Source organism: Pongo pygmaeus, chromosome 20 (assembly GCF_028885625.2).
Source record: "Pongo pygmaeus isolate AG05252 chromosome 20, NHGRI_mPonPyg2-v2.0_pri, whole genome shotgun sequence".
NCBI classification, from domain to species: Eukaryota; Metazoa; Chordata; class Mammalia; order Primates; family Hominidae; genus Pongo; species Pongo pygmaeus.
Genome location: NC_072393.2, coordinates 64,806,905 through 64,820,100, shown reverse-complemented (window position 1 = coordinate 64,820,100; position 13,196 = coordinate 64,806,905). Strand labels below are relative to the sequence as shown.

General features: G+C 48.5%; 1 protein-coding gene across 5 annotated transcripts in view; it reads right to left on the bottom strand.

Annotated features, from left to right (window-relative positions):
* Positions 1 to 7,691, bottom strand: part of ZNF274 (zinc finger protein 274) — a 32,760-nt gene extending 25,069 nt beyond the window's left edge. Inside the window, exons 1-4 of one of the 5 annotated variants that reach the window (XM_054464943.2) lie at positions 5,120 to 7,691; positions 4,564 to 4,641; positions 2,752 to 2,878; positions 1,538 to 1,633 (exon numbers count right to left, since the gene is read on the bottom strand). In XM_054464943.2, the coding sequence (XP_054320918.1) occupies positions 1,538 to 1,633; positions 2,752 to 2,878; positions 4,564 to 4,596 (256 nt within the window). In that variant the 5' untranslated portion in view covers positions 4,597 to 4,641; positions 5,120 to 7,691. The other 4 variants (XM_054464942.2, XM_054464944.2, XM_054464945.2 and 1 more) reach the window with 4 other exon arrangements.
* Positions 7,692 to 13,196: the final 5,505 nt, after the last annotated feature.

Below are 13,196 nucleotides of genomic sequence, written 5' to 3'. Positions count from 1 at the left end.
ACATACATATATATATATATTTTTTGAGATGGAGTCTCTCTCTGTCACACAGTGGCATGATCTCTGCTCACTGCAACCTCCGTCTCCTGGGTTTAAGCGATTCTCCTGCCTCAGCCTCCCAAGTAGCTGAGATTACAGGCGCCCACCACGCCCAGCTAATTTTTGTATTTTTAGTAGAGATGGGGTTTTACCATTTTGGCCAGGCTGGTCTCAAACTCCCGACTTCAAATGATCTACCTGCCTTGGCCTCCCAAAGTGCTGGGATTACAGCCATGAGCCACCGTGCCCGGCCTATTTTTTTTTTTTTATAGAGACAGGGTCTCAAACATCCTCCCACCTCAGCCTCCCAAAGTGCAGGGATTACAGGTGTGAGCCACTGTGCCTGGCCTTAAAGGATTTGAGATGGCAATCTGTCACTACCAGATTTTTAGTTTACAACATTGGTTGATCTTGTAGTTCCATTTTTAGAAATCCAACCCACAGAAAAACCAATTTGTTCGTGCAAAAAAAAAGTATGCAAGGAAGTTTTCTGCAGTAAATTTAATGTCCATCAAAAGAAGAAAAATCAAATGTGGACCACACTGAAGCTGTTAAGAATAAAGCAGAGATCGGGCACAATGGCTCATGCCTGTAATCCCAGCACTTTGGGAGGCCAAGGTGGGTGAATCACTTGAAGTCAGGAGTTCAAGAACAGCATGGCCAACATGGTGAAACCGTCTTTTACTAAAAATACAAAAATTAGTCTGGAGTCATGGTGCACACCTGTAATCCCAGCTACTGCAGAGGCTGAGGCTGGAAAATCACTTGAACCCGGGAGGCGGAGGCTGCAGGGAGCTGAGATCACACCACTGCACTCCAGCCTGAGCAACAGAGTGAGACTCCATCTCAAAAAATAAATTAAATAAAGCAGACCAGACAGACACGGTGGCTCATGCCTGTAATCCCAGCACTCTGGGAGGCTGAGGTGGATGGATCACTTGAGCTCAGGAGTTCAAGACCAGCCTGGGCAACATGCCTATAGATCCAGCTACTTGGAAGGCTGAGGTAGGAGGATAGCTTGAGTCCAGGATGCAGAGGGTGCACTGAGCTGAGATCATGCCACTGCACTCCAGCCTTGGTGACAGAGACCCTGTCTCCAAAACAAAAAGAAGCTGACCTGTCTGTATTATAACACCCCCAAAATGTGTATATATATTCACATACATTCACGTAAGCCTATGTAAGAAAGTCTGGCTGGAAATACACACCAGGGTTACCAGTGATTATGAGGGGAGGGCAGTAGACAATGCGTGTAACAGACTAAGGGAGCCCCTACTGTCAACACAAGTATCACCTGCCACCAGCAACAGGTTCACTTTCAACCAAGCAGGACACTGCTGATTCTGGAGCCAGAGAAAAACTTAGAGTTTGGTTCTGCAACTGCTCATCACAGCATCCCACCTGGGGTATCCCAATGTCTACTGCTTTTCCAAGATATTGGTCCCTCACTAATCAGTTGGCCCCTTCCCTGTGGGGGCTTCCCACGTCTGGTTCTCACCTGGAATGGTGTCTTGAGGAATTCCTCTCTCCACTGGCCAGAAATCTTCTGCCTCCTCTAACTGAGATACCACATCTGGTTTGGAAAGCTGATGTTCTGCTCAAAGGAAAAGAGACAGAGCTTGTGGGGGTCTGTGTTCAGGAGAAAATGCTATCCTACTGCAGCACAAGCCGTCTCCAGCTTCTCCCCTGCTAAGGCACGACATGACTTCTGGCCTAAAGCAGTGAACACAACTCCATCCATCCCTGTTGTTGGCTTTCCTAGACTCTTTTGCCAAGCAGCTAAGGGGCCCAGTTCTGGTCAGCCAGACACAAAGGGAGATCGGTCAGCTGGGAAAGCTTTTGCTTTCTGGTTAAACATGACAGCTGTGAAAGAGTTGGCTGGGGCTACCCCTTCTCCTTGTTTCTGCCTTGAACACAGATGCAATGCTTGGAACCACAGCTATGCAATGACTAGGGGGAACATGGAAAGGTTCACAATAACCAGAGTTTGAAGGGACAGGCTTTTTTGTTTTTTTGAGACGGAGTCTTGCTCAGTTGCCCAAGTTGGAGTGCTGTGATCCGATCTCAGCTCACTGCAACCTCCTCCACCTCCCAGGTTCAAGGAGTTCTCCTGGCTCAGCCTCCTGAGTAGCTGGGGTGCTCGGCTAATTTTTGTATTTTTAGTAAAGACAGGGTTTCATCATATTGGTCAGGCTGGTCTAGAACTCCTGACCTCAACTGATCTGCCTGCCTCACCCTCCCAAAGTGCCAGGATTACAGGCGTGAGCTACCGTGCCTGGCAGGGACAGGCTCTTTGATGCTACTCCTAAGCTGATGGGACACTGGCATCACATTGTCTGGAATTTCTGCGGAGTTTGTTTGTTTTTTTTTTTTAAATAGAGACACGGTCTATGTTGCCCATGCTGGTCTCAAACTCCTGGGCTCAAGCAATCCTCCTGCTTCAGTCTCCTAAAGTGAGCCACCATGCCTGGCCGGAACTCTTGTTACAAAAACAATAAGCATCCACTACTGCAGCTGAAAACATCCCTAACAGACCCATCTCCCTGGTATTCAGGGAGGGATGGACTAGGCAATGCTTCAGAAGTTGTACTGAAAAGCTGCCCTTTTCCTACTGTTGCCCCTGCAGTCTGAGCTCAAGCAGACACATACTTCAGAGGTGCTACATTTGTGCTACAAAGCACAGATCCTTCTTGACCTGGAGGCCAGCCTTACCCACTGAGACCAGGTTCCTGTAGTTCTCCAGCATCACTTCCCTGTACAGGGACTTCTGTTTGAGGTCCAGCAGTCCCCACTCTTCCGGGGTAAAACCCAGTGTTACATCTTCAAAGGTCACTGGTTCCTAAAAATCCAGATTCTTGTTCAGCCACGGGCCATCCGCATCCACGACAAAAGAAAGACAGGGGAGGCTGACCAGGCCAGTGAAAGCACAGAATGGTCTACAAGATGACCCAAGGGCATTTTGGGAGTCTCATCCTGAGTTCCTATCTTTGTCTGAAACCCCAAGCAAACCCAAGCTTGACTCTATTCAGGTTTCAATAAGGAGAGCAACACATGAGACCTCTGTAGCATATGAAAATCTGTCCATTTATTTTATTTTATTTTTTTTTTTTTTTGAGACAGAGTCTCACTCTGTCTCCTAGGCTGGAGTGCAATGGCGCAATCTTGGCTCACTGCAGCCTCTGCCTCCCAGGTTCAAGCGATTCTCCTGCCTCAGCCTCCTGAGTAGCTGGGATTACAGGCACACACCACCACGCCCGGCTAATTTTTGTATTTTTAGTAGAGATGGGGTTTCACCATGTTGGTCAGGCTGGTCTCGAACTCCTGACCTTGTGATCTGCCTGCCTCGGCCTCCCAAAGTGCTGGAATTACAGACGTGAGCCACCGCACCCGGCCCTACTTTTCTTTTCTTTTTTTTTTTTGAGACGGAGTCTCCCTCTGTCGCCCTGGCCGGAGTGCAGTGGCACGATCTCGGCTCTCTGCAAGCTCCGCCTCCCGGGTTCACGCCATTCTCCTGCCTCAGCCTCCTGAGTAGCTGGGACTACAGGCGCCCACCACCATGCCTGGTTAATTTTTTGTATTTTTTAGTAGAGACGGGGTTTCACCGTGTTAGCCAGGATGGTCTTGACTTCCTGACCTCGTGATCCACCTGCCTCGGCCTCCCAAAGTGCTGGGATTACAGGCATGAGCCACTGCGCCCGGCCCCCTATTTCTTATTCATTTGAAAATTCTGACTTTGAGAGTGGTGCGTATGCCTCCTAGGGAATTCTCTGAGCTGCACCATCACACCCAAGCCATCAGCCCCTACCCAGGGCCCTGATGCTTCTTTCTATCTCCTTCACCTGTCAGAGATCCAGCCTTACCTGTCTTTTCTACTTGTTATTGAATTCTGCTGCTGTCACCTCTTGCTTGATGCCAATTTATCTGCTGAAATCTAAACATAAGCCTGATCCCTGCATAGACCTTTGGGAGGCCGAGATGGGCGGATCACCTTAGGTCAAGAGTTCGAGACCAGCCTGGCCAACATGGTGAAACCCCGTCTCCACAAAAAATACAAAAAAAAAAAAAAAAATTAGCTGGGCATGCTGGCACACGCCTGTAGTCCCAGCTACTCAGGGAGACTGAGGCAGGAGAATCACTTGAACCCAGGAGGCGGAGGTTGAAGTGAGCCAAGATCGCGCCACTGCACTCCAGCCTGGGCGACAGAGGGAGACTCCATCTCAAAAAACAAAAAACAAACAAAAGACCTGTCAATTACTCTTCCCAGTATAAAGGATACAAAGAAGAGCCTTAACCTGGCCTTCAGAAGCCCCTACAATCTGGTGTCTATTCTAACTACACCCTTGGAAAATCAAGCAACCTGCGGTTCCACCATCACGCAGGATCTCTCATGCCCAACCAATCTCTACCCCCTCCCCGAGGTGCTCTGGAGGATGGGGGTATCTCAGGGAAGGTGGTATCTCACCACCATCCGCATCCCCCCAGGTGCAGCAGCGGACTCAAAAGCCGAAGGAAGCCTCTACTCACACAGGACCAGGCCGTCGGAAGCCTTGAGGCCATAGTTTCCTCCTTCTCACTGTGTCTTTGGTGGAAGTGGGCAGAGTCCTGAGAAAACCGAAGTTGGGAAGGGAGGGAGAGGCGTAAGGGGTCCGCTGGGGAGCTACCGCAGCCTCCGCCCAGGAACGGCTCCCTCAGCGGGAAATGACAAGTCCACCCAAACTGGAAAACGCCCAGAGTGAGTCATAGGACTCCCACAGGACTGGATAGGACCAGTTTTCCCCTCCCCGAGAAGACACCGAGCCTACTCTGTCCCGCGCATCGGAGGGGATCGCCTCCCTGGCCCAGACCCCACGCTCCCGGAGGCGATCTGTTCTCTCCACCCCGGCGCCCCGAAAGCACTGTCTCCCTTCGGGGTTCCGGGTCACCGACCCCATCCCACAGAGCGGCGGGAGGACTGCAGGCACGGCCGGCTCAGGGTACCCGAGCCCGGCGGGAAATGCAGAGGCCGCGCTCGCCCCCAACTAACGGTTCCGGACCCGCCCAGCACAGCCCCCGACGGACGCAGGTCTCGCGCGGCACTCACCCGGCGCGCGCCACACAATGGCGCCCGTCGGCCGGCGGCGAAGTGCGTCAGCCCGCCGTCCCGGACTACAACTCCCAGACGCCCCCGCGGCGCGCCAGCTCGCTTCACCCAGCGGCGGCCATCTTAACTGGCCGGTTAGGGGCGGCAGGCGAAGCCGGGGACAGCAGGAGGAGGGTACTCGTCGATGTCCCTTGGCGGTCCAGCTGGGCAAGGGGAGGCCTCTGGTGAGGGACGCTAGGCCGCAGGGCCCCACACTAATGTGGGCGGCGACCCGAGCTGGGAGAGAGTCGTGCCCTGCCACGAAGGCTACCACTCTTGGGGCAGAGAAGAAGCTGGAGAAAGGAAAGGAGCTGGACAGGGGTCAGGCCGGAAGTGCTGGAGTGGGTGATGCTTGGTTGGGTGGCGGTGGGGGCGGGATTAATTATGACGTCCCTTGAGAAGAGGAAGAGCGGGTAGGGCCGGAAGTGCAGGGGGCGGGCCTAACTGGCCGTCCATCTGGGTGGAGGGGCGGGGACAGGGAGGGCGGGGAGCATGTAGGAGGCGGGGCTAGAGTCCACGCAACTTTTGGGGAAGCGGGGGCGACTGGAAGACGGAAGTCGCGGGGGGAGTGGGGAGAGGTACTGAAGTTCCACCAGTTTCAAAGGCGAGAAAGAAGGGGAGGACTGGGAGAGCCGGAAGTGTGTAGGAGTTGGGACTGACGGCACCTGTTTCTGGGAGATGGGTCCTGCCTGGAAGTGAGGGTGGACAGGGCCAAGTGTCCACTCAAGGTCAGGGAGGGGAGGGAAACTCGGAGGACCGGAAGTGTGATGGGAACGTGGCCAAACGTCCACCCTAGTTCTGGGGATTAGAGGAAGGGAGTAGGAAGGTCAGGGGTGTGCAAGGGGTAGGAGGGAAGACTAGGTGGACCGCAAGTGTGATGGGAATGAGGCCAAACGTCCACCTTAGTTCTGGAGAGATGATCAGGGCTAACTGTACCCCAGGCATTGGGGAGGAGGAGCAGGATCCTCTGCCTAGTGTCCCCCTGTGGTCCAGTTTGCTCCTGGAAGCTGAGGTGCTCATGTCTAGGGAGAGGAAACCTAAGTCTGTAGCTGTCCAGGACCTGGTGTGTGCCACCCATCCTTGGGCCCAGGGTGTTCTCATCTTCCTTGGGAGCTCAGGACAAGGAGGTATTCTCTTGGCTTCCTCAAGGACGGACATCTGGTGTTTTCTTATCTTCCTTAGATCCCAGGTCCTGGTATGGTCTTGTCTTCTTGGGACCTGAGGGCCCTAATGATCTCCCTCGGTGCTCAGGGCCTTGTGTACTCTTTCTTGGTACTTCCTGGCAGGTCTCAGCAGCCCTCTGCCTCCCTGTGGTGGTCGTGTACACTGCCTGCTAAACTTGTTCCACGGGTTGTTGGTTTTATTGGTCACTGTGGAGGATCCAACCTCAGGCTACACATTGTTAAATTGTTGTTGCTATTAGTGTGTTGATTTTGGCATAGGAGTATTTACTCAGAGACTGTGCAGATATCTTATAGTCTAATAATATTTCCTTGGATTTTTCTTGTCTATTATAGATACAACACTATCCCCAATTAATAAGTAATTTGATATCTTTTTTCCATATTTCAACTTTAAAAAATTAACATTGTATAGTCCTAGCTAGTATGACAGAGCTATGTTAAGTAGTCATGTTTACTAATAGTCTTGTTTTGTTCTGGATTTGAATAGGGATACGTCTAGCCCTTCATCTTCAAGTTTGATGTAGGCCCTTAATCTCAAGGAAGCAAACCCCCTTGGAAATTCTTTTTTTCTTTCTTTTTTTTTTTCTTGTGACAGGGTCTTGCTCTGTCACCCCGGCTGGAATGCATTGATGCGATCACAGCCCACTGGTGTGATCACAGCTCACTGCAGCCTCCACTTCCTGGGCCCAAGTGATCCGCCCAACTTAGCCTCTCAAATAGCTGGGACTGCAGGTGCACGCCACCATACCTGGCTTTTTTTTTTTTTTGAGACAGAGTCTTGCTCTGTCGCCCAGGCTGGAGTGAGGTGGCGCAATCTCGGCTCACTGCAACCTCTGCTTCCTGGGTTCAAGCGATTCTCCTGCCTCAGCTGCCCAAGTAGCTTGGACTACAGGCGTGTGCCACCACGCCTGGCTAATTTTTGCATTTTTAGTAGAGACGGGGTTTCACCATATTAGCCAGCCTGGTCTCGAACTCCTGACCTCAGGCAGTCCGCCCACCTCAGCCTCCCAATGTGCTGAGATTATAGGCATGAGCCACCCCGCCCGGCCTCTTTTGTACTTTTTTGTAGAGACAGAAACCTCACCATGTTGCCCAGATGGGTGGAAATTCTTCTAATGATTTCTTTCTATTTATGTGGTATAGGATAAAACCTGATTTTTTATTAAAAGGATTTGTTTTTGAGACAGGGTCTTGTTCTGTCACCCAGGCTGGAGAGCAGTGCTGCAGTCATGGCTTACTGCTGGCCCAACCTCCTGGGCTCAAGTGTTCCTCCCATCTCAGCTTTCCAAGTAGCTAGGACTGACTACTGGTGTGCATCACCACACCTGGCTAATTTTTAATAAATATTTGTGTAGAGATGAGGTCTCAGTGTGTTGTCAGTGCTGGTCTTGAACTCGTGGACTCAAGCAATCCTCCCACCTCGGCCTCCCAAAGTGCTGGCATTGCAGGCGTGAGCCACCATGCCTGGCCAAAGATTTTTTGTTGTTGTTGTTGTTTTGAGACAGAGTCTCGCTCTTTCGCTCAGGCTGGAGTGCAATGGCGCAATTTCACCTCGACTGCAACCTCTGCCTCCCGGGTTCAAGGGATTCTCCCTGCCTTAGCCTCCTGAGTAGCTGGGCGTGCCACCATGCCCAGCTAATTTTTGTATTTTTAGTAGAGATGGGGATTTGCCATGTTGGCCAGGCTGGTCTCGAACTCCTGACCTCAGGTGATCCGCCCACCTCGGCTCCCCAAAGTGCTGGAATTACAGGCGTGAGCCACTGTGCCCAACCTAAAGATGGTTTTATATAAGTATATTATTGAAGATTGATTTATGAGAGCCATTTTAATTCAACTTTTAATAATTGCATACTCTTTTTCCTGTTTAGCAAATTAAATATGCTGTTTATTGTAATTTGTAAAAAAAAATGACTTCTGAAGAAATGTTAACTATTAAACATGTAAAATGTTGAAAAAATGTTATTTATCATTGTTGGATTTAGACAGTGCCTTGATTGCTTGTTCAAAACCTTCTGGGCCAGGTGTATTTTGGAATTCACGATCATTTGGATTTTAGTAGGATGGTAATGTATTTGCACCATACAGTATGTAAACCCCTAAGAAGTCTGAGGTAGCACCTGGCCATCAAACACATGAGTATATCTGTAGCAAAATACAAGAAGATTTATACTAGGTGGAAGAGAGACAAAATATAAATAGCCTTGTTCATGTAAATTTTGCAGACCCATAACAGGGAGAAATTTTCTGTTAGAAAATATCTGGAATTTTGAATTGCATAGAAGGCATTATGGATCATAAGTGAAAATGTGTGTTTTAGAAATAGTTATTTCATTCAATTGCAAAGTTTAATTTTTACTTTTTCTCTCTTAATATAGTCCGCATAGGGTCAGGTGCGGTGGCTCACACCTGTAATCCCAGCACTTTGGGAGGCTGAGGTGGGTGGATCACCTGAGGTCAGGAGTTTGAGACCAACCTGGCCAACCTGGTGAAACCCCGTCTCTACTAAAGGGGGCTCCATCTCAAATAAATATATATATATATTCCACATAGTCAGGCATAGGTTTATTGAGATACTGAGTTATTTAAATATATTAATATTTTTCCATGTGCTTTTTTTTTTGAGATGGAGTTTCGCTCTTGTTGCTCAGGCTGGAGTGCAATGGCACTGTAACCTCCGCCTCCGCCTCCCGGGTTCTAGCGATTCTCCTGCGACATTCTCCCTAATAGCTGGGATTACAGGCAGATGCCATGACGCCCAGCTAATTTTTATATTTTTAGTAGAGACGGGGTTTCACCATGTTGATCAGGCTAGTTTCGAACTTCTGACCTCAGGTGATCTGCCAGTTTTGGCCTCCCAAAGTGCTGGGATTACAGGAGTGAGCCACTGCCCCTGGCCCCATACGCTTTTTTTAATCAATGGTCTACTGTTGGTTTAAATTAAACAACATATGGCCGGGCACAGTGGCTCACGCCTGTAATCCCAGCACTTTGGGAGGCCGAGGCGGGCAGATCATGAGGTCAGGAGATCGAGACCATCCTGGCTAACACGGTGAAACCCCGTCTCTACTAAAAATACAAAAATTAGCCAGGCATGGTGGCGGGCGCCTGTAGTCCCAGCTACTTGGGAGGCTGAGACAGGAGAATGGCATGATACCGGGAGGTGGAGCTTGCAGTGAGCCAAGTTTGTGCCACTGCATTCCAGCCTGGGCAACACAGTGAGACTCCATCTCAAAATAAATAAATGAATAAATAATAAATAAATAAACAACATATGACTAAGAACAAAATATGTAAAGCTATAAGTTGGCCCAAACCATTAAGGCAGCTGGATCATTATGGCAGCTAGTGGTGTTCAACTGAGTCCTAAGCCAGCTGTGCAACTGAATCATGGACCCAGGATTTGATCTCCACTCATCATTCTCTGGCTCTGTTGCATCACACAGAGCATCTCAAATTGTTCCATGTAAAGGGGGACACATTTTAAAATCATTTTTAAAAAGAAGAAAGATGTGTCTTTCCATTTTTGAAATGTGAGCTTTGAGGACACCTCTTTGAACTTCTGAGAGCTTGGGAACGTAAGGTTGCAGAAGTGTGGATAAATTAATGTGCATTTGAACTATAAATTATTAATGTCATAGCTTTTTTCCCAGAAAAGAGGCTCTTTGGTTACTGCTGCTCATTTGCCTGTTTTCCCCAACATCAAAGGTAAACTCACCATCAAGATAATCCACACTGGACATAACACATGGGGGAAAGGCTAAGAATTTGGGCTCTGAGCAGAGGCCAATCACAAACAACCTCCAGAAAACGGCCTGCCTCAAAGAGGAATGCAGGAAGTCCACAGAATGCCGGACAAACCAGTGAGGCAGGTTTGGAATAATCTAGTACACGCCTTTGCACCCTGTGTCCGTTAAGGCATGTTTGGTTGGAAATAAATAAAAACCCAAATAACCAACGCCATTTTCTCACAAAGAAAATCTTCAAGTATAGGTCTTTTCTGGTGCTGGTTAAGCTGCCCACTGAAGTCACGGAGGATGAGGCTCACTCTTTCCCTCTTGCTGTCCTTAGTGTGGGGCATCTTTTCTTTAGGCCAGTAGGATGTAGACAAGGAACAAGCCAGCCGCACACCTCTTGCTAGTCCTGAACACAACCCATCTCAATATTTCCTGCCTTAGGAAATCGACCTTTTCTTCTCTGATGAGAACTGACTCCCGTCTCTCTTCTTGGGTCTTTTTCTTGTTTACTCCTCTATTCAATAACCATGGAGGATACACACATCGAAAATGAAAGAAATCTGCTCTCAGCAATGTTGAACATTTTCCAGATATTCTTGTTACTACAAATAAAGTATGAGGCCAGGCTCATACCTATAATCCCAGCACTTTGGGAGGCCAAGGTGGGAGGATCACTTGAGCTCAGGAGTTCAAGACCAGCATGAGCAACATAGCAAAACCTCGTCTGTATTAAAAAAGCAAAAAACGTAGCTGGGTGTGGTGGCACACTCCTATAGTCTTGGCTACACAAGAGGCTGAAGTAGGAAGATCATGAGCTAAGGAAGTTGAAGCTGCAGTGAGCCCTGATTATGCCACTGCACTCCAGCCTGGGCGACAGAGCTTGACCTTGCCTTAATAAATAAATCAACCTGACATGAAATAGACCTAAGTGCTGTAACGACTGGGAAAGGAAACCTAGAAATGCATTTATTAATATTAACATACTTTAAAAACCCAATTGAAAACTTTAAAAATCAAGATACAATAAGCCAGGCAGAATAAAAAAGATGGACAAATCAACACCACAAAGCAATGCACAAAATCTATACCTGCAACAAGTATGTTGAAATGGAGGTTCCTTTCACAGTAGAATCATAAAAACAAAATGTCTGAAATTAGTTTGTTGGGAAATGTGAAGATAAGTTTTGGAAGAATTACAAGTAAACTTACATAAATGAAAATGCTTATCAAGTTCGAGGATGGATGGCCAATGAGTAAAGTGTCAGTTACCCAAATTCATCACTAGATACAATGAAAGAGCACATAGGATTACAACAGAGCCTTTTGGGAGGCTTGACCCTTGAACTTTCTTTAGTGCTTCCCCCTCCTCCAGTGTGAGAAAGAACTGATTGCTATTCTTCAGATAACCAATTGGCTTCAAACTCATCTTAAGGAGAAACGCCTGCAGAAATGACTAGTTCAGGCATGTTCTTTGCTTTTGCCAATAAATTTAGACTTCAGAGCCATCAATAGCATACGGTTCTTATCACGGAGTTCTTTAGGGGCCATGGTGAGGGAATCATTTTGTGGTTCAGCAAGTTGGCACAGTTTATTTTGAATGGAAGTGTGTGATTAATTCTGGGCACCTATTTTCACCCAGAGAGGACCTATGACACACTCTATGAAGAACAGAGAAAGAGAGAGAGACAGCATCCACATCTGCATGGATCACTTGAGTCCACCACATCCCAGAGTGTGCTTCCATGTCACACCCTTGGACTTGTGGAATATCTCCTTTCCGTCGTTGCAGCCCCTTGGCTGTGCCTCTGAGGCTACCAGGCCCTTCCTTCTGACTGCAGTGGCCTCTGCTCTGCATGAGATGTCTGCCTTGCAGGAAGTGTCTCTGAGTCAGGGCAGCAGGGGCCATCCTGAGCCAGCAGAACTGGTTACCTGTGATGGCTGCTCCTAGGAGTCCCCAAAAACTGGCTTAGCATGACCAAACGAGACTTGAGAGCAGAAGCTGGTGGGGAGCAAGAAAGGGTTATCGTGTAAGGTGTAGTTTTGGCAGAAGTGACAATATGCCACCATTCATGATCTTAAATTTCACTGACTGGGCACAGTGGCTCACATCTGTGATCCCAGCACTTGGGAGGCTGAGGTGGGTGGACTGCTTGAGGTCAGTAGTTCAAGACCAGCCTGGCCGATATGGCAAAAACCTTTCTCTACTAAAAATACAAAAATTAGCCAGGTGTGATGATGCATGCCTGTAATTCCAGCTTCTTGGGAGGCTGAGGCATAAGAATTAATTGAACCCAGGAGGCAGAGGTTGTAGTGAGCTGAGATTACACCACTGCACTCCAGCCTGGGTGACAGAGCAAGACTGACTAAAAAAAAAATTTTTTTTTTTTTTCATTAAGTCCAGGCTGGGCACAGTGGCTCATGCCTGTAATCCCAACACTGTGAGGCCAAGGTGGGAGGATCGCTTGAGCCCAGGAGTTCAAGACCAGCTTGGGGAACACACTTGCCCAGTTTTTTGTGTGACATTCCATCCCTACGAAAACAAACAAAACACTAGTTGCGTGTGGTGGTGTACACCTGTAATCCCAGGTACTCGGGAGGCGGAGTTGGGAGGCTCGCCTGAGCCTGGGAAGTCGAGGCTGTAGTCACACCACTACACTCCAGAGACTCTGTCTCAACACAAATAAAACTAAAAATCACAAAATAAAAAATGTAATTAAATCCAGATGTAAGGGCTTCTAGGGCTGACCCCTGGGCTCAAGTATGAGCTGTAGTCAGGCACTGTCCATCCTTTAGCTCAGCCCTCCCCAGTGTAAGGCCTCGGTTCTTTCTGAGGCACACATCTTTGCAGTCTTAAGATGGTGATTACAGTTCCACGTCTAGCATGTAGCCGTGCAACATTTGGCTGAAGAAGTTGGCATCAGGAAGTGTATTTGCTTTCTATTGCCACTGTAACAAATTACCAAAACTTTGTGTCTTAAAACAACAACAAATTTATTGTCTCACAGCTGTGGAGGTCAGAAGTCCAAAATGGGTCTTACTAGGCTAAAATAAAGATGGCAGCAGGACTGTGGTCCTTCTGGGGGGTCTAGGAGAGAATCCGTTTCTTTGCCTTTTCCAGCT